The 22,437-nt window shown below is 35.1% G+C and overlaps 1 protein-coding gene across 5 annotated transcripts in view; it reads right to left on the bottom strand.

Moving 5' to 3' along the window:
• Nucleotides 1-22,437, bottom strand: part of LRBA (LPS responsive beige-like anchor protein) — a 709,727-nt gene that overhangs the window by 186,411 nt on the left and 500,879 nt on the right. For all 5 annotated transcript variants that reach the window (XM_070261528.1, XM_070261527.1, XM_070261529.1 and 2 more), the window contains exons 43-44: nt 13,522-13,637; nt 9,381-9,493 (exon numbers count right to left, since the gene is read on the bottom strand). In XM_070261528.1, coding sequence (XP_070117629.1) covers nt 9,381-9,493; nt 13,522-13,637 — 229 coding nt within the window. The remainder of the gene's footprint in view (nt 1-9,380; nt 9,494-13,521; nt 13,638-22,437) is intronic.

Below are 22,437 nucleotides of genomic sequence, written 5' to 3'. Positions count from 1 at the left end.
TTCCTTCCTCAGCCCAAAGTACAAATCTTTCACAAAATTTCTCATAATATAAAAATGGATACTAATACAATTAAAGGCACTCAATCACAAAAATGATATTTTTATGTCTTTGTATAGTGGATATGGATGTATACGGATAGGGATTAATGAAAGCAACACTATTATTTTGGTTTTGAAGCCCCTCCCCATTTTACTTTTAATCTAACAAAATAAAAAAAGCAAAATTACCATTGATCATCTACTGGGGCATAAAAATAGCCTATTCATCATACACAGAAGATAAGTTATAAAAGCATGAGTTAAAACAGTATTTTACCCATCCGACAAAAGTATTTGGTAAGTTCCTTAGAAACAGCTGTAACATAAAAAAAATTCAAATTTAATAAAGGATTTTATTTAGCTGGCAAATAATCTATAATAGCATTTTGCTTATATTATTTCAATGAATTCTCATAACGAAAAAGTCATATAGCCTATATAAAAAACGTTGTTTTGGAGGCTTTCTTCTGGACACGCAGATTTTGAATGGGATAGAGAACAAAGACAATGTCAGAGAATGGAGGCAGCTGGCAAGGAACAGTGAGAGGAGCAGGTGATAGGGTTACAGGAACTCTGGATCAGGTACAATGACGGCTGAAGGGAGAAATATAACCTCAGCAGAAATACCCAAATGCCCTCCCACTTATCACCATCAGTAACTGTTCCATCAAGACAGAAACATGTCCACAAGCCACATTACTACTCATCGCATCTGAAAAGGTCTACAAAGACATCCTCTAAAGCACAAAAAAATCTTAATAAGCCATGTGCTAGCATAGAAGTACAAACTGAAAGACTCAGTTTAAAAAAAAAAGGGGGGCTCTTCTAGAACTCTAGAAAGGTTATTTATTTAAACATAATTTATTTTGTGAAGCCAATTTTAGACCAATCACAAGTAAAGAAATAGAAACAGTAATCAAAAACCTCCCCAAAAATAAGAGTCCAGGACCAGATGGCTTCTCTGGAGAATTCTACCAAACATTCAAAGAAGATTTAATACCTATCCTTCTCAAACTATTCCAGAAAATTGAGGAAGATGGAGTACTCCCTAACACCTTCTATGAAGCCAACATCACTCTGATCCCCAAACCTGACAAGGACAACACAAAGAAGGAAAACTACAGGCTGATATCACTGATGAACATAGATGCAAAAATCCTCAACAAAATTCTGGCAAACCGAATACAGCAATACATCAAAAAGATTATACACCATGATCAAGTGGGATATATACCAGGGACACAGGGATGATTCAACATCCACAAGTCAATCAACGTGATTCACTACATTAACAAAATAAGAAACAAAAACCACATGATCATCTCAATAGATGCAGAGAAAGCATTCGACAAGATCCAACATCCATTTATGATAAAAACCCTCAATAAAATGGGTATAGAAGGAAAGTACCTCAACACAATAAAAGCCGTAAATGGCAAACCCACAGCCAACATCATACTCAACGGACAAAAACTGAAAGCCATCCCTCTCAGAACAGGAACAAGACAAGGGTGCCCACTTTCACCACTCTTATTCAACATAGTACTGGAGATGCTGGCCAGAGCAATTTGGCAGGAAAGAGAAATAAAAGGAATCCAAATAGGCAATGAAGAAGTAAAACTCTCGCTGTTTGCAGACAACATTATCTTATATATAGAAAGCCCCAAAGAATCCATAGGAAAACTATTAGAAACAATCAACAGCTACAGCAAAGTTGCAGGGTATAAAATCAACATACATAAATCAGTAGCATTTCTATATGCAAACAACGAACTAACAGAAAAAGAACTCAAGAACTCAATCCCATTCACAAACGCAACAAAAAGAATAAAATACCTTGGGATAACTTTAACCAAGGAAGTGAAAGATCTATACAACAAAAACTAAAAGACTTTCTTGAAAGAAATTGATGATGACATAAAGACATGGAAAGACATTCCATGCACATGGATTGGAAGAATAAACATGGTTAAAATGTCCATACTACCTAAAGCAATCTACAGATTCAATGCTATCCCAATCAGAATCCCAATGACATTCTTTACAGAAATTGAACAAAGAATCCTAAAATTCATATGGGGCAACAAAAGACCTCGAATTGCTAAAGCAATCCTGAGTAAGAACAAAGCAGGAGGCATCACAATCCCTGACTTCAAAACATACTACAAAGCTACAGTAATCAAAACAGCATGGTACTGGTACAAAAACAGGTCCACAGATCAATGGAACAGAATAGAAAGCCCAGAAATAAAACCACACATCTATGGACAGCTAATCTTCGACAGAGGAGCTGAGGGCCTACAATGGAGAAAAGAAAGTCTCTTCAACAAATGGTGCTGGGAAAACTGGACAGCCAAATGTAAAAGAATGAAAATTGACCATTCTTTTTCACCATTCACAAAAATAAACTCAAAATGGATCAAAGACCTAAAGATTAGGCCTGAAACAATAAGTCTTCTAGAAGAGAATATAGGCAGTACACTCTTTGACATCAGTTTCAAAAGAATCTTTTCAGACACCATAACTCCTCAGACGAGGGAAACAATAGAAAGAATAAATAAATGGGACTTCATCCAACTAAAGAGCTTCTTCAAGGCAAGGGAAAACAGGATTGAAACAAAAAACAGCCCACTAATTGGGAAAAAAATATTTACAAGTTACTTATCCAACAAAGGGTTAATCTCCATAATATATAAAGAACTCACACAGCTCAACAACAAAAAATCAAACAACTCGATCAAAAAATGGGCAGGGGACATGAACAGACATTTCTCCAAAGAAGATATAAGGATGGCCAATAGACACATGAAAAGATGCTCATCATCACTAATCATCAGGGAAATGCAAATCAAAACTACACTAAGATATCACCTTACATCTGTTAGAATGGCAAAAATATCCAAAACCAAGAGTGACAAATGTTGGAGAGGCTGTGGAGAAAAAGGAACCCTCGTACACTGTTGGTGGGAATGCAAACTGGTGCAGCCATCATGGAAAACAGTATGGCGATTTCTCAAAAAGTTAAAAATAGAAATACCTTATGACCCAGCCATCCCACTACTGGGTATCTATCCTAAGAACCTGAAATCAGCAATTCCAAGAGTCCCATGCACCCCTATGTTCATTGCAGCATTATTTACAATAGCCAAGACGTGGAACCAACCTAAGTGCCCAGCAAGTGATGATTGGATACAGAAAATATGGTATATATATATATATATATACACACACACACAATGGAATACTACTCAGCCATAAAAAAGGACAAAATCGTCCCATTCACAACAACATGGATGGACCTCAAGGCTATTATGTAAAGTGAAATAAGCCAGACAGAGAAAGACGAACTCTGTATGACTCCACTTATAGGTAGTAGTTAACATATAGACAAAGGAGAACTGATCGGTGGTTACCGGGGGTTGGGGAGGAAGGCACAAAGGGTGAAGTGGTGTACCCACAACATGACTAACAATAATGTACAACTGAAATTTCACAAGGTTGTAAACTATCATAATCTTAATAATAAAAAAAAAGGGAGCTCTTCTAGAACTCTAGAAAGGTTATTTATTTAAACATAATTTATTTTGTGAAGCCAATTTTAAATTTTAAAAAATTAATGAAAAATGGTATTTTTACTTTTTATGTACATAAAATTTAAATAATGGAGAGAGAGAGTAGGATATAATAGCCTGAGAATTAAAGAGCTGTCCAGTTTTTATTACTGATCTTCCACATGGCTCACTACACAAGTCAAACTAATACAGTCCCCATTTACTAGACTAAAGACTTCTACAGATTCCAGTGAAACATCACAGGATCTTAGAACAAATATGATACCTAAATGTAAGTAAAGTTTTCCTTTAAAACAAACAAACAAAAAAAGAAAACAACCATTTATCCATTTAGTATTCCTCACAGTCAATGGATCACCTGGGAAATTCCGCTGATCTGGGCCAGATTTGGCTATTTTTGGATGTGCTTGTTCATGTTTTTGTGGTCAGCTGAGGACTGGCTTGAGCAGGATGGCCTCAGCTGGCACAACTCAACCACCCTCCATGTGTCAGTCATGTCCCCATAGCAGGATAACCTGGGTATGCTTGAGGCATGTTTGCAAGGTGATCACACAGAAGCAAAAGCAGGAACACGTATGCACTTTTTCAAACCTCTGCATTCTGTCTAGTTTACTAATATCTTTCTTTTCCCCTTGCTGGCCTCTTTTTTTTAAAATTGTAGTATGTGGTAAAATATACATAATATAAAATCTACCATTTTTAAGTGTACAGTTCAGTGGCAGTAAGTACATTCACATTGTTAGGCAACCATCATCACCATCCATCTCCAAAACATTTTCACCTTGAAAAACTGAAACTCTCTAATTGTTAAATAAGTCCCTCCTTCCCTGCTAGCTCCTGGCAACCACCACTCTATTTTCTGTCTCTATGAATTTGACTAATCTAAATACCTCATATGAATGGAACCATACAGTATTTGTCCTTTTGTGAATGTGAAAGGCTTATTTCACTTAGCATAATGTCTTCAAGGTTCATCTATGTTGCAGTGTGTATCAGAGGTTCCTTCCACTTTAAGGCTGAACAATATTCCATTGTATGCATATACCACATTCTATTTATCCATTTATCCATCAATGGATACTTGGATTGCTTCCATGTTTTGGATATTGTGGATAATGCTGCTATGAATATGAAAATGGGTATACAAATACCGCTTCCAAGGCTCTGCCTTCAACTCTTTTGGGTATATATCCAGAAGAAGGATAGATGGGGATTACATGGTAATTCTATTTTTAATTTCTTAAGGAACTGCCATATTGTTTTCCATATCAGCTGCACCATTTTACATTCCCACCAAAAGTACACAAGGGTTCCAATTTCTCTACATCTTCACTAATATCTGTCATTTTATGCTTCCTTTTTTTTATAGTAGCCATCCTAATAGACATGAAGTGGTATCTCATTGTGGTTTTGATTTGCATTTCCCTAATGATTAGTAATGTTGAGCATTTTTTCATGTGCTCATTTGCCACCTGTATGTCTTCTTTGGAGAAATGTCTGTTCAAGTCCTTACCCATTTTTGAATCAGATTGTTTGGTTTTGTTGTTGAATTTCAGGAATTCTTTATATATTCTGGATATTAATCCCTTATCAGACATGTAATCTGCAAATAAGGCTTTCTTTTGAAAATGAGAACTCTCTTTTAAAAGTGAAAAAGTAGATATATGAACTGCCACAATTTCTTGGTTATAAGCCCCATACCAGGCACCAGAGATATAGAAATTAACAAAACATAAAATTTCTATTCAATGATTTCCCTTATTAGGGAATGCAGAGAAAATGTCAAAATTATAATACATTATGTAATGTATTATAATAAAAGTATACAGAGAGTAGCATGGAAGTACAAATTTCTAGATGAATGGAAGAGCAACAGCAAAGGCATAAAAGGTAAAAGAGAATAGAAGACATCATAGGATCAGATGACTGTAGCAAAGATGGGGGCAGAGACAGAGATGTGGTAATCAAACAGGCAATGGCCGTACCTAGACACCGTTGTTTGTCGTGAAGAAAATGTTAACCTTTGTGTTGACATCACTGATGACTACTGTGATCATCTGGACTGTGTGAAAGAGCAGATAATATCCTATGTATACAGAGTATGGGTTACTCTCAAACATTCCTAATGTTAATCATGCCAGGGCAAAAAAGTATACACCCTGAGACAGGTAAAGAAGGGGACACTCTTCCTCTGACATCAGAAAAGTGGAAGCCCCTGGCCTCTTATGTGAAGGAAACTAGATATGGTGACTGAACTGGTACCTGTCACGTGGGGATCTGCAGAAACTAGGCAGTGATACTCAAACTGAGATGGTAAATCACTGACTACCTCATAGTACTCAGTAGAGCTATGACTGGGTACTCAGTAGAGCTCTACTTAAATACTTCACTGTAGCCTAAAATGGATTTGGAAGCGTTAAGGGAAGGGATTATGCATATTCTTAGAAGAAGTCAGTACTAAGAGCAGGAAGTCTGGCGTTCTGAGAACTTTAGAGTGACCTAGAGGGAAAGGGAGCAATGCTGTTTCAAGGTATAGGCAGGGAAGAAGGAACAAAGAAATCTCCAGGTTAGATCTGTGAAATATATAAACATTCTTTAGGTATTGCTGGAAATTACAAAGGAAAGAAGCTTCAAAAGAAAAACTGGACTTCCTGACCACCTGAACAAATGGGATCAGGGACTCTGTACTCCTTATACATTAAAGGAAATATGATCCTAAATTTAAATTGGAGGAATCAGTTTCAACTCATGATGTATTTCATCTTAAACTTTTTCCTAGTTCTTTCTCAAAGGGCCTAGAAATAATGACAAATCCAGTAACAAGAACAATAGATCAAACTGTGGTCTTCAGATGTTATTTCTCTGTAAAAGGACTCCCACTAGGGCTCCTTAAGGAAACAGATGATTCTAGAACTGGGCCAGAAAATGTAAGGGTTAGGACTAGAGCACCTTGTCCCACCAGAGAGAATGGAAGTTATCAAAGACTACTAAGATTAAGATTGTATCAAAATGACTCGGGAGCAACTTGAAGAATCTTCCCGGGGTCAAAGTAGGAACAACTGAACATTAATAAAAATAATAACCGCAACGGATTTAAACATCAAATGCATTTAAGTCAGTGAGTTCATAAAGATCTTTTTAAAAAATTAGTTAAGTTTCATTGGAGGATGTTAACCAATTCACTGTTTTGAAAATTGGTATATAAAGAGAAAAAAATGAAACTTTTATCCTGCCTTTCCAATGCAAGGTACCATTAGAAAACCTAATAACAGATGAAGGGAAATGTCTCATCATAGAATGATTCTCAATAGTAAATGAAACAAATGTGACAGAATTGAAATACCATGATTTTGCAATGCTTACCAAACTAACAAATCAAGGCATTAAATATCAATGACTGCTAACCTCACAAAAGAGAAGTAAAGTAGATACATGACCTCTGACAGAAGAATGCGAAAACTTCCTATGAAGCAGTCTTCCTAAAAATATCTAATCTGAATTCGATCAACCTCTGGAACCGACTACCAATTTATAAGAAATATAGAAGACAGAGGAAGGAAACTGTTAAACTATATCAAAGGGATGCATAAGCAAAACCCAAATTGTGAAAAAATATACAAGACAAACACTGTGTTTCTTCAACTAAAAAATTAGAAAGAAAAATTAAAGATGAAAGAAAAACCCACAAAATTAAAAGAGACTTAAGAGATGTATCCACTGATTGCAATATGCGATCCTTATTTGGATCCTGATTTGAATAAACAAACTAAATAGAATTTTGAAAGTAGTAATTCAATTGGAAATATGATACCTACTGGGTATTTGATAATATTTTATTTTCTTTTTTCTTTTTTTTCTTTTCTTCCTTTTTCTCCCCAGAGCCCCCCAGTACACAGCTGTATATTCTTAGTTGTGAGTCCTTCTAGTTGTGGCACGTGGGACGCCGCCTTAGCGTGGCCTGATGAGCAGTGCCATGTCCGCACCCAGGATTCAAACCAACGAAACACTGGGCTGCCTGCAGCGGAGCGCGTGAACTTAACCGCTTGGCCACGGGACCAGCCCCTGGGTATTTGATAATATTAAGAAATTATGTTAGTATTTTAGGTTTGCTAATGGTATTATGGTTGTACTTCAAAAAGAATTCTTAGAAGTACAGATTGAAATATTTATGAATGAAATGATAGGTCTGGGATTTGCTTCAAAGTAGTATGGGAAGAGGGAAAGAAAATGAGAGTAAAGATAAAGTAAGTGTAACCATGAGTTGATAACTGTGGAAGCAGGGTGATTGGTACATGGGAATTTATTATGCTATTTTGTCTACCTTTGTACATACTTGAAATTCTCCATGCTAAAATGCTAAAAGAAAAAAAGACATATAACCTCATTTTACATCACAAAATAATGGTTCAAGATATTCTATTTATTGATAATCCAGGACAGAAAGGAAAGATCTTGAAGAATACCTGAAGATATGGGAAAATACTTAGAGAAAAGTTAAAAATAGTGTGTATGTACACACACATATATATATAATGTAATCATTCCTTATTGATATGTAGTAAATTAGGGGTAATTTTTGTTTTCTTATTCACATTTTTGACATTTAAAAATCTAATATAGTTAACATTAATACTTTATAACTTAGGGAGAATGCCATATATATTTTATTATTTAATTCATTTAACACATTTATTGAACAGCAGGCGCTGTGCTAGGCATAGGAGAAATAATGGTGAACAACAAGAACTCTATCACTATGGAGCTTAGTGGGGGAGAAAGGAAAAACCAAAATAAGTAGGTAGAAGGATATGTAAATGCAAGACATTGTAGGTGCTAGGAAAGAAACAGAGCAGAATATCAGGGAAGGAAAGTAGTCAGTAATGGTCTCTATGAGGAGGTGACCTAAAGGACTAGAGTCAGCCACTCACACAGTAGGGAGACAAATATTAAAGGCAGAGAGAGCAAAGCTCTGAATTGGGAAAGATTCATTCTGCAATCAAAGATAAGTCAAGGGAGCCGGCTCCATGGCCGAGCGGTTAAGTTCACTTGCTCCACTTTGGCGGCCTGGGGTTCGCCGGTTCAGATCCTGGGTGCAGATCTATATACTGCTGATCAAGCCGTGCTGTGGTGGCATCCCACATAGCAGAACTAGAATGACCTGCAACTAGGATATACCACTATGTACTGGGGCTTTGGAGAGACAAAAAAAAAAGCTAAGTCAAGAAAGGTTTAAGCACTGGATTTATATAATTCAATGTCAGATTTAAAGAAGGTTCATTCTGTCGCATGAGGAATGGGATTAGAGGGAGCAGGGAGATCAGTTAGGAGGTTGGGAGCAGTGCAGGGTTACTTGTCTTTTTTAAGAGTACTGGTGAGAAATTGCCATGATTTTCCTCCTATGTTTTATCAAATACTAACACTCTTAGAAGAAGTTGATATTTGGGAATAATGTCTTTTTAAATGTACATGACAAAAGGAATATAACTGTTAATATATGAACTGTGGGCCGCCAAAGCAGAGCGTGCAAACCTAACCACCATGCCACTAGGCTTGCCCCGTAACTATTAATATTTTTCATTGTTGTCGAGCTTATCATGCACATTAAATTTCTAAATTTCAAATTTGAGAATACTGAAAATACATTTAAAAGATAAACATATTAAAGTTATAATTAAAAGAACTTTTAAGGAGTAATGTGAAAATTAAAAATGATCAAATTTATTTTTATATGCAAGACAATTATATTTCAGATGATTACTGAGAGATTACCTTGGACAAATCTCTGAAGTTACTTGGCAAGGTAAGATCCAGTTCTTCTGATTCAAAATTAGTGATGACCCAGGGAAACACTGGATACTGATTTAAATCATTGTAACTTCGTCCTAGGAGAGAGAGAAAAAAAGTAACTCAATTTAGAATAACAAAATGAAATGATAAACTGATTGAGGAGTATAATTTACTAAAAATAACAAGAAACACTGGCAATTTTTGAGTGAGAGATCTTGTTCTTAGTGCTGTCCATACACTATTTCATTTAATCCTCACAATAACCCTATTAAATTAGCATTGTCCTCACTTTACAGATGAAAAATCTGAGGCACAAAAGGTTAGGTAATTTGCCCCAAATCATGCAACTAGTAATGGTTGAACCATATTCAAATCTAGATATTCTGGCCCCCAAGTTTATGTTCTTGTAAACTACACTTGACTTTTTCATTACTTGAAAGCCAGCAGCAAATAAAATAATCTTTATTAAGACTTTAAAAAACAATTTGCAATTCTCATATAGATTTTCAAAACCAGAATCCTTTCTCTGCCATTAATTAACCAACCATCCAACTAATCAACCAAGTTTAAGTGACCTAACCCCTGTGGGCATTTATTAGTCATCTGTAAAATGAGGATGTTGTATTAAATAACTGAAATTCCTGTGACAGCTTTCAAATTCCCTGATCCTCCAAATACAACGTACATCATTGTCAATGTTGCTTTCCCCCACTCCTAGACGCTGTCACATACTCTTCTATACTTCTTCTAAACTAATGACATTCAATGACACATTTAGGTCTACTAAAAATATGAGTAAGGCAAAGGATGAGGTAGCCCTTTTACATATATACAGCAGTTTTCTGGATATCATTTCTTTAAGGAGGTAGCATGGTGGAGTAAATCATTGTTTCTGGAGTCAAAACGCTGGCATTTGAATCCCAGCTCCACTATACTAGTCTACAACCTATTTTTAGTCAGATTTAACGTGAACAGACTTTTATGGCTAAAATATAAGGAAGACAAGTATATGAATATTGTTTGAATTCCTTTCTTATTGAGTATTCTAGCATTTTCACTCCTTTCTCTTTCTCAAATATATATCGATGTCATACCAATATATAGCTGAATATTCAAGTACTTCTCCACCTAGACTCTTGGAATCTAAGCCCTCCTTATGATTTGGTGTTTTTAACTTCATTTCACTCTATACATCTTGGGCTTGAGGCCTAGGAGAGTAACAGAGATCTTCCTTGACTGACCTGGATAGACTTACAAAACATGAACAACTAGGTAACTTTACTTCAGAGGTAATTACGTCACTACATATTTCTGTCAATTTTAATTTCTCCCAGGAAAAAATAACCAAACTCAGCAGCAAAAAGCAGTTTATTTTGATCCCCTTTTTCTCCCCTACTTCCCTCTCCTTCTGATTGAAATGTTAGTAAACAGTAAAATCTTCATCTTGTCCCATCTGCTTAAATCATCAAGTTTACTGTACCTAACAAAAAAGAGTATGCATCTGCTCAGTGTGAACAGACTTTTATTAAGTTAAACTCCTCAATATATGGTTATTGAATGCCTACTGACTGTCTTTTGAGAATTGTTATGGTATCATGAGAACCTTATGTATCACAAATACCATCCAAAACAAATTATTGATTCTATTCTTTAAAGAGAATATCCAGGGAATATATTTAAAAGACACTGTAGGTACAATAGAAGCATTTGAGAGTAGATCACTATTCTCCATAATTATTACTGCACATTCGATCTATGTGTTAATTAATTTATCACAAGCAAAATACATCCATTAAGCTTATGTAAGTTTCTTGTCTCTCACTACTACTTAAAAATCCTTTCAGTCACTAGTCATATAATCCCTACTAAATTCCACGTAACTGTTCTAACTTTCTTCATTTCTTTCCCTCAACTGACTGTAAGACGAACATCTTCTTAAGTGATAAAATTTAAGACTTTTCAATGTGAGCCCTTAACTTCCAATTCTTCATAATACTCCCTGTCTTCCTCACTTCCCTAACAGTCTTCATTCTTTGTGAGGTGTAATTACTTCACCTCAGGCTTGAACTCATCTCCCTCACAACTTGAGTTGTTACTTTTCTTTCTCTCTCTTTCATGGCTTCTGTCCTCTGCCTTAACCTATCCTCTCTTTACTATCACACAAGAAAATTAATCTCTATCTAATGTTCTCATTTCATCTTCAACCACTCAGCCCTTATAATAAATCTTTTTTCCTTGCTTTGAAAATGAACACCTATAAAGTAACCACTAAGTCCCCAAATGCCAAAGCCAAAGGTGTGGCCTGTACTCATTCGTAATTCTCCCTACGTCTCTACAGCATTTGAAACAGGTGACCAAGGCCTCTCTCTCTTTCTCCCTTGCCCCTTGCCTCTCAAGACATTTGCTTTAAGTCTACAAACTCGGGGATTACTCATTCTCTTTTCTCCTTTACTAACTTTGCCCCAGACCTTATCTCACTGCTTTCTGTACTGTCTGGCTTGATAATCTCAACTCTCTCTCAGTGATTTCCTCTCTATGGAGAAGAAATCCAAAGTCCTATCTCTAAATTCCAAATACCCTCTTTCACCCAAACTTTCAACAATTCTTTTTGATAACTTGGATGTCTTGCTAGCACAGTAATATCAGCATCTTTCCCTAGATCAACTTTTCTGACTTCTTTTTCCATTAATGACATCACCATTTTCCAGTGATGTAGGCCAGAAGCCTGGAAGTCTTTTCTGACACTTTCTTCTCATTTACACCTACATTCAGTCAGCTGGATGTCAAATGGTTGTACCTCGTAAATTCTTATGCTATTTGATCCTTCATTGTCATTCCCACTACCACCTCTCTAATGCAAGCCCTCATTACCTTTTATATATAATTGTTTCCTAACTTTGCTCTCTGTCTATTCTCTCTCTACTCCAATTTATCCTTCATTCTGCCTCCAAGTTAACTTTTCATACAGTTCTAATATCACTCATTTGCTCCAAAACTTTCGGAAGTTTCCCAATGAATTGACTGCTAACTACTCAAATTGACAGAAAATCTTCCACAATGTTTCCACACTATCTTTCTAGTTTTTTCTCATCATACCTTTATGAATACATACTTTATGTACACACATGCATGTACACACACACACATACTTTACCATTAATCATTCTCTAGCTATACTTCATATTTTCCCATCTTTGCATGTTTGCTTATGCCTTCAGTTTTACATGGAATGACTCCTAAACTCCCAACTACCTCCTCTGCCAATTAAAGTAATATCCACCGTTACACAAACATGAAACTTTCCTGATTTTTTCCTTACTCCCATCAACTGAATGAATATTATATAATTTCCCTCCTTTGTGCTTTTAATCCCCATAGTACTTTGTATTTTGTATTTCTTTTATTGAATCTATACCCCTTTGTTCTAGAATCACATAAATGCTGACATTCGTACTTAAAACAACTTCTCTGAGAATAAGCAACATGCCTTATTCTCTTTGTATCTCCTTTGTGCCTCAAATATAAACTGTGTCAGTTTGTTGAACTGAATCTCAAATGTCTCATAAATACATTCTCCATTTCCTTTATACTAGTTTTCACAAAAGAAAAGTAATGACACATTTCTATTCTTTACTCTCTCAATAGGTGATCTTCAATAATATTACATGATTATAGACCTCTTACAGGGCCATTTAGTCTTTAGATTTTCATCTACAGGTTATAATATAAATATTCTTTACTTAATATTTTACCCAGCTTTCTTTTTTCTATGTTGTATTTCATTGCTTCATCAAACATTTCTAATCAAGTTATTAATAGGTTTTTAAGATTGTATATGGGTTATCGTTCCTACTATTCCATGATAAATCCATTCTTACTATATTAAATAGTTGTAAATTTTCATATTATATTTTTGGAAAAGAGCATTTATACTCATTTTTAATTTCCCTCCGGTAGTCAACTGTTCATGTAAACTCTACTATTAAATTACTCTTGATAAGGTATTCATGTGGTAATAACAAAAATAAAAATAAGCTATTTATACCAGTACTCAAAATAATCTAATCATATCACCATTAATAATTTATCTTTGGAAATAAGCAAACATGTAAGCTTAAATTACCTGCTATTGTGTTGAGAAACATTAAGTACTCAAAATTTGAAATCTCTCTGTGTTGCCATCTTTGTGTCATATTAGAAGCTTTAAAAAGTTGACGTGGACTAGCTAATGAGATACGCCTGCAAGAAAAAGAATTCAATGTAGAATCAATTTAAATGTAAGATTAATTATATCACAATAATAAATCACGAATATGTGTGCTTACTCAAAATGATATCTATATAATTCTGAAAAGTCCTATTCATGTTCTACTAATGAATACCAGAGACGTTTCAATCTATAATTAATGGTGAAACAAAGAATTTGGACTACCCGTAGGTCTATTATACATGTTCTATCCATTAAGGTAAGCTGTCATTATAATATCTAGGTTCATTAATAATAGTATGATTAATAATTCACTGCTTTACTGATATAAAAGCAATTACAGTAATGAAAAATACATATAAAGTTGTATTCACATCACCAATTTTAATACTCATCTCTTAAAGACAACATATTTGTATAACATAAATTTAAATATTACATTTGTATACCCTTTGTAACAGGGGAAAAGGATTCTAAACTCTCGAGGTGTCTACTCATGGGGTGGGACAAAGGTAAGATAAACTATTATATTTTTATACAGCTTAATAGAAGACCAAGTTTTCTGTATTTTCTTAGTACAGTATAAATAACAAAGGATACAACTGACCAATATCATGTAGCAGTGGGACATAGGTGGCAGGATTAATTACTACATTCAGAGCCTAGAATGTCAGAGAAGTATGCTGTCACAGTTTCCCTACACCAAGGAGAAGGTAATTATTTTTTAAAAAGCTTTATTTACAAAGGGATAATACACATACCATAAAATCTACCCATTGTAAGTGTACTGTTCAATGATTTTTTAAAAGTTAATTTCTAAGTTTGTGCAATTATCACCACAATGCACTTTGTAACATTTTCATCACCACAAAAACTTGCCTTGTGCCAATTTACAGTTAATCCCCATTCCTATATGCTTCTTCTCTTATTGCATAGGCTGCAATCTCCAATATAATGTTAACAGGAGTGGTGAGATTGGAGAACATTCTAGCCTTCCTGATCTTAGGAGGAAAGCCTTCGGTCTTTCAACATTAAGTATGATGCACACTATGGGATTTTTTGATAGATCATATTTATCAGTTTGCACAAATTCCCTTCTGTTTCTAGTCAGTTGAGAGTTTTTAATCATGAATGTGTGTTAGACTTTTCAAATGCTTTTTCTGTATCTATTGAGATGATCATATGGTTTTTGTCCTTTATTCTATGAAACTGGTACATAACATTTATTGATTTCTCAGATTTAAACCAATCTGCATTCCTGTGATAAAACCTAGATGATCATTCTATAATTCTTTTTATATATTGCTGGATTTCGTTTGCTAATATATTATAAAGGATTTTTGCGTATCTATTCATTAGAGATATTGGTCTATAGATTTTTGTTGTCTGTTTTTTTGTGATGTCTTTGCCTGGCATTGGTGTTAGGGTGATATAACCTCACAGAATGAGTTGGGAAGTGTTTCCTCTTCTTCTATCCTCCAGATGAGTTTGTGAAGGATTGAATTTATTTCTATTTTAAATGTGTGATAAGATTCACCAGTAAAGACATCTAGGCCTTGGCTTTTCTTTGTGGGAAGATTTTTAAATTACTAATTCAATTTCTTTACTTGTTATGGGTTTATTCAGAATTTAAGTTATTCTTGAGTAGGTTTTGATAATTCTCTCTAGGAATTTTTCCCTCTCATCTAAGTTGTCTCATTTGTTGGCTAAAATTGTTCATGATATTCCCTTCTAATCCTTTTAATTAATATATGGCCAGTAGTGATGTCCCTACTTTCATTTCTGATTTTGGTAATTTATGTCATCTCTTTTTTTATGGTTAGGCTAAAGTCTGTCAATTTTATTGATCTTTTCAAAGAATCAACTTTTGTTTCATTGATCTTTTGTTTGTTTGCTTTTCATTGATTTCTGCTCTAATTTTCATTATTCATTTTTTTTACTTGCTTTGCATTTAACTTGCTCTTTTTTTTTTTTCTAGTTTCTAAAGGTAGAAGCTTAGGTTATTGATCTGAGGCATTTCTGTCTTTCTGATATAGGTACATAAAGCTATAAATTTTCTCCTAAGCACTACTTTAGCGCATCCCATAAATTTTGACATGTTATAACTCTGTTGAGTACAGAAACCCAAATCACTATCCTTCCCAGTCCCATGAGAGGAGGAGTGGCCAAAAAGCACCAAGGACTACATTGTAGAGCTGCAGCAGCATGTGTGGGAACAAAAAGAAAGGAGCTGCCAAGCCCAGGTATTCTTTAGGTGCTTGGAGGGACATAGGGGAGGAACTGGCACAGAATCTGGAGCAAGAAACCAAAGGAGAAAAAAAGCCACTCCAACCATCCCCTGTGGCCTAAACTTTCCCTCTCCCCTGTTCTTCACCAAGCTTCTAACTTGCAGGATAAGATGATCTCCTGGTAGCTGTTCTAACCCTTCATAAACAGGTGCTAAATTCCTTAGTTAATGCTCCTGTGAGAAAAAAAATAAATAAATGCCTGAATTCAGTGATAGGGTTGGGGAAAACACTAAAACGACATGTGGGTAGAGCCTTTGGGCTTATTCAACCTATTGTATGGCTTATAACTGGTATTGATGTGTATATGCTTATACTCTAAGTACGCATAAAATGTCAGAATATTCCAGATCAAGAAGAGCTACAGGCAGAAAAGTGATAGAAGGATTAACTCTCCTGCCATTTGCTATTAGTGGTAGGTCAGGATTTAGTACAAGTGTCTCTAGTGGTTAAATGACAGAAGCCTCACACCTAAACCAGAACCAGAAGACATAGCCCATAAACTGCAACAAAACCGAAGGGCCTGTTTGCCAGGGAGAGCTTGTTGATACTGTATGGACACATTCACAATATTCAACCCTCTGGCATCAAAAACTGCTCTTGCTAAATGCAATGGACACTTTTTAGTCTAGATCTTACTGGTTCCTCTTCAGATCTGAACTTCTTTAAATACTTTCATCCTTTGACATCACATTTTCCTGCATGTTTTTTTTGAGCCACTCCTGTTTTTGTTTTTGTTTCATTTTGTTTTTCTGAAGGGGGATGTGTTCTGTTTCATTTACCCGATGTTTAAATGTTATGGTTCCTCAGGATGCAGCCCTACTTCCTCTTGCCTGTCCTACAGTCTCTCCCCAGATAAGCTCACTCCTCTCATGGCTTCAAATTTCATCTAAATGGTAGTGATTCCCAATTACTACATCTTTCTTTTGAGCTCTAGGCATACATCTTTATATCTAACTTTGATGTGAATTAAGGCTGCCCCAGCTAGAGAAGCCCAAGGTGATCTGGCCTACATGCCAAACTATATGACCCAGTGGAGTTTTTTATGGTATGAATTAGGGCTGCCCCAGGCAGAGAAGCCCAGGGCATCCTCACCTACATGCCGATCCATATGGCCAGATTCGTATCTAAAAATTATATGACCGCACAATAACCAGACCCCATCTGCACTGAAATCATTTAATGACTTTTTACATCATCCTTTTTTTTCCCAGTAAAAATAAGTCACATACCCATGCCTTATAAAATTAGCCCTAACCCTCAACTCAGGGCAGCAGCAGGAGCTCTGACTGCCCATGGGTCCTGTTCCCATGCAGCAGCAGCAACAGCTCTTCACTGCCCATGGGTCCTGTCCCCATGCTATTCCATACTATTCTCTAAATAAAAGAGCACTATTGCCAGACCTTGAGAGTCCAAGAAATCTTTCTTTCGACTCCTCGGCTCACTGACCCCTCATCAACTTCCTATTCGACATTTCAGTCTGGACATCTTTCAGGGGTTTCAATTTCAATAGATCTGAAATTAAACTTCTCATTTTCTGTCCATATGCAAATTCCTCCCCACAATCCCAACCCTAACCACGGCGGAGATGGAGGGGAATATGTACAACTACTCCTTCTCCAGCATTCCCAACCTCAGTAAATGTCACTGAACAGCTCAAGCTGAAACTTGGGGAGACACACTGGACACCTCTCTCTCTTATCGTCCCCCAAATCTAACTAATCTCCAACTCACATAAATGATATTTTCTCAAAATCTGTAAACAAGGATGTCTCTCTTCAATGACACTATCACCATCACATATCACCTGGATCTCTAGAATAAGCTCCTAACTGTCTCCGAACTAACACCCTCTTCCTAAGATCACTAAGTTCCAAAGATGCTTGCCCTTCAACATTTCTTAAAACACGGAAGCTCGCTTTTGTTTCAGGGCCTTTGCATATGCTATTCCCTCTGTCAAAGGTTAACTGATTGGATTCTGTTCCTTCAAGTCAAAACTTAAAAGTCACATAGGAAGACATTTCTGACCACCTTATCTAAAGCACCTCGTCTTCATCCACTAACCCCTATCACAACACCTTAATTATATCCTTCCTGTCACTTACGCGATTATTTATTTTGTTTACATATTTGTTTAAACATGTGTGGGCAAGATGATATCTATCTTGTATGTTGCTGGGTGACTGATAATAAGTGCTGAAGATCTATTAAAGGGACTGATTTAATGAATTAAGACTTTTAGCTTTCATTAACTGTGAGAAAACATTACAAAGAGTTCTCAAGTATGATAGATACTGGGTGATGAATAAAACTTTTCATAAATAAAGAGATAATCAGGAGAAAAAAAGACGTTTTTATTAAGATAAGAAAATCTACTATGCCATTCTGAGTTCCTTCTATCTGAACCCTGCAACTCCTCATTGAATTACAAAATTACCTAATCAAAATCCTTACTGGCATTGGAAAGCAACTATTGCTTATAAGCCAGAAAGGCCAATTTATGTGCCCTGTTTTCATAAAAGTTGTAATCTGTGGTAGTTTTAAAATAAGTCCACAAATTCTTTGATACCTTCTCCTCAGGAAGTGGAGCTTGATTCCCCTACCCTGGAGCCTGGGCTGTGTTTAAAGACTCACTTGTAACAAATACAAGGCAGCAGAAATGATGGAATGTGACTATAACGCGGAGGTCATAAAAAGACATTGGGGCTTCTGCCTAATTCTCTTGGGTCATTTGCTCTAGGGCAAGCCAGCTCCAAGGTCCTGTAGATATTCAAGCAGTCTATGGAGAGGCAGACATGGTAAGGAACTGAGTCCTGCTGCCAAGAGGCATGTAAGTCTTCCAGCCCCAGGATGACTGTAGCTTCTATTAACATCTTGACTGTTGTTTGTGTATTCTATTTTAATTGCATTTGTAATAAGATATTATCTGAAGAAAATGAAGTAAACACTAATCAAAAACAGCTCAAATCAGTACAAAATTAGGTACGCTAAAAGTAAACTGTAAGTTTCTACGGCTAACATGTTTCGATCAATAGAAAAATCCCAGTGTTCACTCTTTCCCCAGTCCTTCAATTAGTTAACTAAATTGTATTGATGACAAGTCGATACCTAATATGAAAGAAAATAATTAATGATGGTGCTAAACTGACCAGCACACAGGAAAGATATGCGTACCCCTACACTCTCCCAATTCCCTATACCATGAGACATATGTTGGCATTTTAACATTCCTCTCAGGTAGCTATTAAGTTACTTTCACCCATATAAATACTGATTATTAAGTTCATATGTATACAAAAATTAATATTTGAATTCTGATTTACCAGAGGTTAAAGATAAAAGTTTTTAATTAAATATATTTTGGTTACTAAATCCTTAACATATGGATTTGACATTTATACCAATAAAGAAAAAAATTACAAGAAATATGATGTAATAAAGCAAAATCTAATCATTTTTATCAAAGTGATAAACAATTTTAATCTGATTTATCATACACATTAAGCAATAATAGTGCATACGTAAATGAGTATGCATAAACACTTTTCTAATTTAGATATTTTAAATGTAGTTTATTATTTAATGGTGTTTATTGAGATAAAAATTTAACATAATAACATTTACCAAACTTAAGTGCACAGTTTAATAAAGTTTAAATATACATGTTTCTGTAACCACCATCACAGTCAAGACACATTCCAAAAAGTTCCCTTGTATCCCTTTGCAGCCAATTCCTTTGTCCCAATCCCTGGACCCTGTCAACCAATGATCTGCTTTCTGTCACTATACTGTTTTGCTTTTTCAATAATTTCATATAAATAGAATCATATCCCATGGCTATGATGTAAGTAGTCCACGGTGCCTAACTTCCTTTACTTAGCATAATGCTTTTGAGATTCATCTATGTTCTTGCATGTATCAGTAGTCAATTTTTTTTCATTTCTGAGTAGTATTTCATTGTGTGGATGCAGATCAACCTGTTTATCCATTTACAGTTGATGGATGTCAGAAACATTTCCAGTTTGGGACTATTATGAATAACACTGCTATTAATATTTGCTTAAAAGTGGATGTGTGTATGTCTATTTTTATTATTCTTAATAAACACCTAGGAGTGAAATTAATAGGACATAAATTAAGTAGATATTTAACTTTATAAGAAGACTGGCAAATTGTATTCCAAAGTGACTATACTAATTTGCATTCCTACTAGCATGGTTCAAGAGTTCCTGTTTACATTCTTTATCTTTTTCTGTTTTTGAAAATCAGGTTTATTGAAGAATAGTTTACATAGCATAAAATTCATCCTTTTTAGGTGTACAAGTTTTGCAAAACAAATACAGTTGTGTAATACACAATAATCAACGTATGCAATATTTCCATGATATCAAAGGTATCCTCCTTTATAATTAATCCCCCTTTCTTGACCCACAGCCCCTTGCTACCAGTGATCTGATTTCTGTTCAAATAGTTTTGTTTTTTCCAAAATGTCATATAAACGGAATCATATAGTATGCAATCTTTTGCGTTGGCTTCTTACACCTAGCATAATACTTTTAAAATTCATCCATGTTGTTCCATGTATCAATAGTTCTTTCTTTTTTATCACTGAGTAGTATATTCTAGTGTATGGACATATCACAACTTGTTGATTCACTAATTGATGATCATCTTGACTATTTCCAATTATTTTGTAATTATGAATATAGCTGCTACAAATATTCATGAATAGATCATTGCATGAATATAATTTTTCCATTTCTCTCGGGTAAATGCCTTCAAATGAGACTGTTGGGATGTATGATATGTGTATGGTTAATTTCATATGAAACTATTTCCAAAGTAGCCATATCACTTTACTTTCCCATCAGCAACCTGTGAAGTTCCAATTACTCTGCATCCTTACTAGCTCTTGGTATTGTCAGTTTTTAAAAAGTCATTCTAATCGGTGTCCTATGGGATCACACTGTGGTTTTAATGGGCGTTTCTCAGATGACTAATGATGTTCGGCATCTTTTCATGTGTTTGCTACTTGTATCTATTTTTTGTTGAAGTGTCTATTCAAATCTTCTGATTATATTGTTAACCAGGTTGTTTGTCTTGTTATTAACATTAGTTTCTTATATATCCTGGATATGAGTCCTTCATCACAAATGAGTTGTGCAAATATTTTAACTGAATCTGTAGTAATTCCTTTTATTTTCTTAAGAGTGTCTTTCAAAAGCAAATGTTTTTAACTTTGAAGGCCAATTAATGAATTTTTTTTGAGTCTTATCCAAGAAATCTTTGCCTAACGAGAACACAACAATATTTCTCCTACATTTTCTTTAGGAAGTTTAACTTTTAGCACTTATGTTTAGGTTATGTTACTTTTTCTTTTTCTATGTTAAATTTTGAGTTAATCTGTACGTGAGGAAAGGGGTGAGTTATTTTGTGTTTGTGCATGCATATCCAATTGTTGACCACCATTTGTTGAAAAAACTATCTTTCCACATGGACATATCTTGATGCATTTGTTGAAAATTAAACTGGCCATTTATGTGTGTGTCTGTTTCTGGACACTATTCTAGTCTATTGATCTATAAGTCTACTTTACACAAATACCAAACTATACTAATCGATGTAACTTTATATTAAGTTTTGAAATCAGTCAGTAAAAGTCCTCCAATTTTGGGGCTGGCCCTGTGGCCGAGTGGTTAAGTTCGCGCGCTCCGCTGCAGGCGGCCCAGTGTTTCGTCAGTTCGAATCCTGGCCGCGGACATGGCACTGCTCATCAGACCACGCTGAGGCAGCGTCCCACATGCCACAACTAGAAGAACCCACAACGAAGAATACACAACTATGTACCGGGGGGCTTTGGGGAGAAAAAGAAAAAAATAAAATCTTTAAAAAAAAAAAGAAAAGTCCTCCAATTTTGTTTTTCTTTTTCAAAATTGTTTTAGCTATTCTAGATATTTATATTTCCACTTAAATTTTAGAATCAGCTTGTCAATTTCTCCAAAAGAACCTAGAAGATTTTGGATAGGGGTGCTTTGAACCTATAGATCAATTTTGGAGAGAACTGATATCTTAATAATATTGAGTCTTCCAGTTCCTGAATATGGTATAGTACAACTTTCCATTTTTAGGTTTCTTTAATTTCCCTAAATAGTGTTTTATAGCTTTCAATCAAGAAATCTTATAAATATATTTTCAAATTTATCTATAGGTATTTAATTTTTTGATACTATTTAAATAGTACTTTTAGTTTCAATTTCCAATCATTCATTGGTAGTGTACAGGAATAAAATTCAATCTTGTCTATTGACTCTGTAAGCTAAAAAATAAGTAAACTCATTTATTAATTCTAATGGTATTTTTTTTTCCTGTAGATTCCCTGGGAATTTGCACATAAACAGTCATGTACATCTACTAATAAAGACAGCTTTATTTCTTCCTTTCCAATCAAGACGGTCTGCAGTTTCCTATTCTGGTAAGGCCTTTATGTGGATTTGGAATTCAGGTGATGCTAGTGTCATAGACTTTGGAAATTTATCCTTCTTTTCTG

Source organism: Equus caballus, chromosome 2, assembly GCF_041296265.1.
Source record: "Equus caballus isolate H_3958 breed thoroughbred chromosome 2, TB-T2T, whole genome shotgun sequence".
Classification (NCBI taxonomy): Eukaryota; Metazoa; Chordata; class Mammalia; order Perissodactyla; family Equidae; genus Equus; species Equus caballus.
Note: the sequence above shows the minus strand (reverse complement) of the source record. Positions and strands in the feature narration are given on the sequence as shown.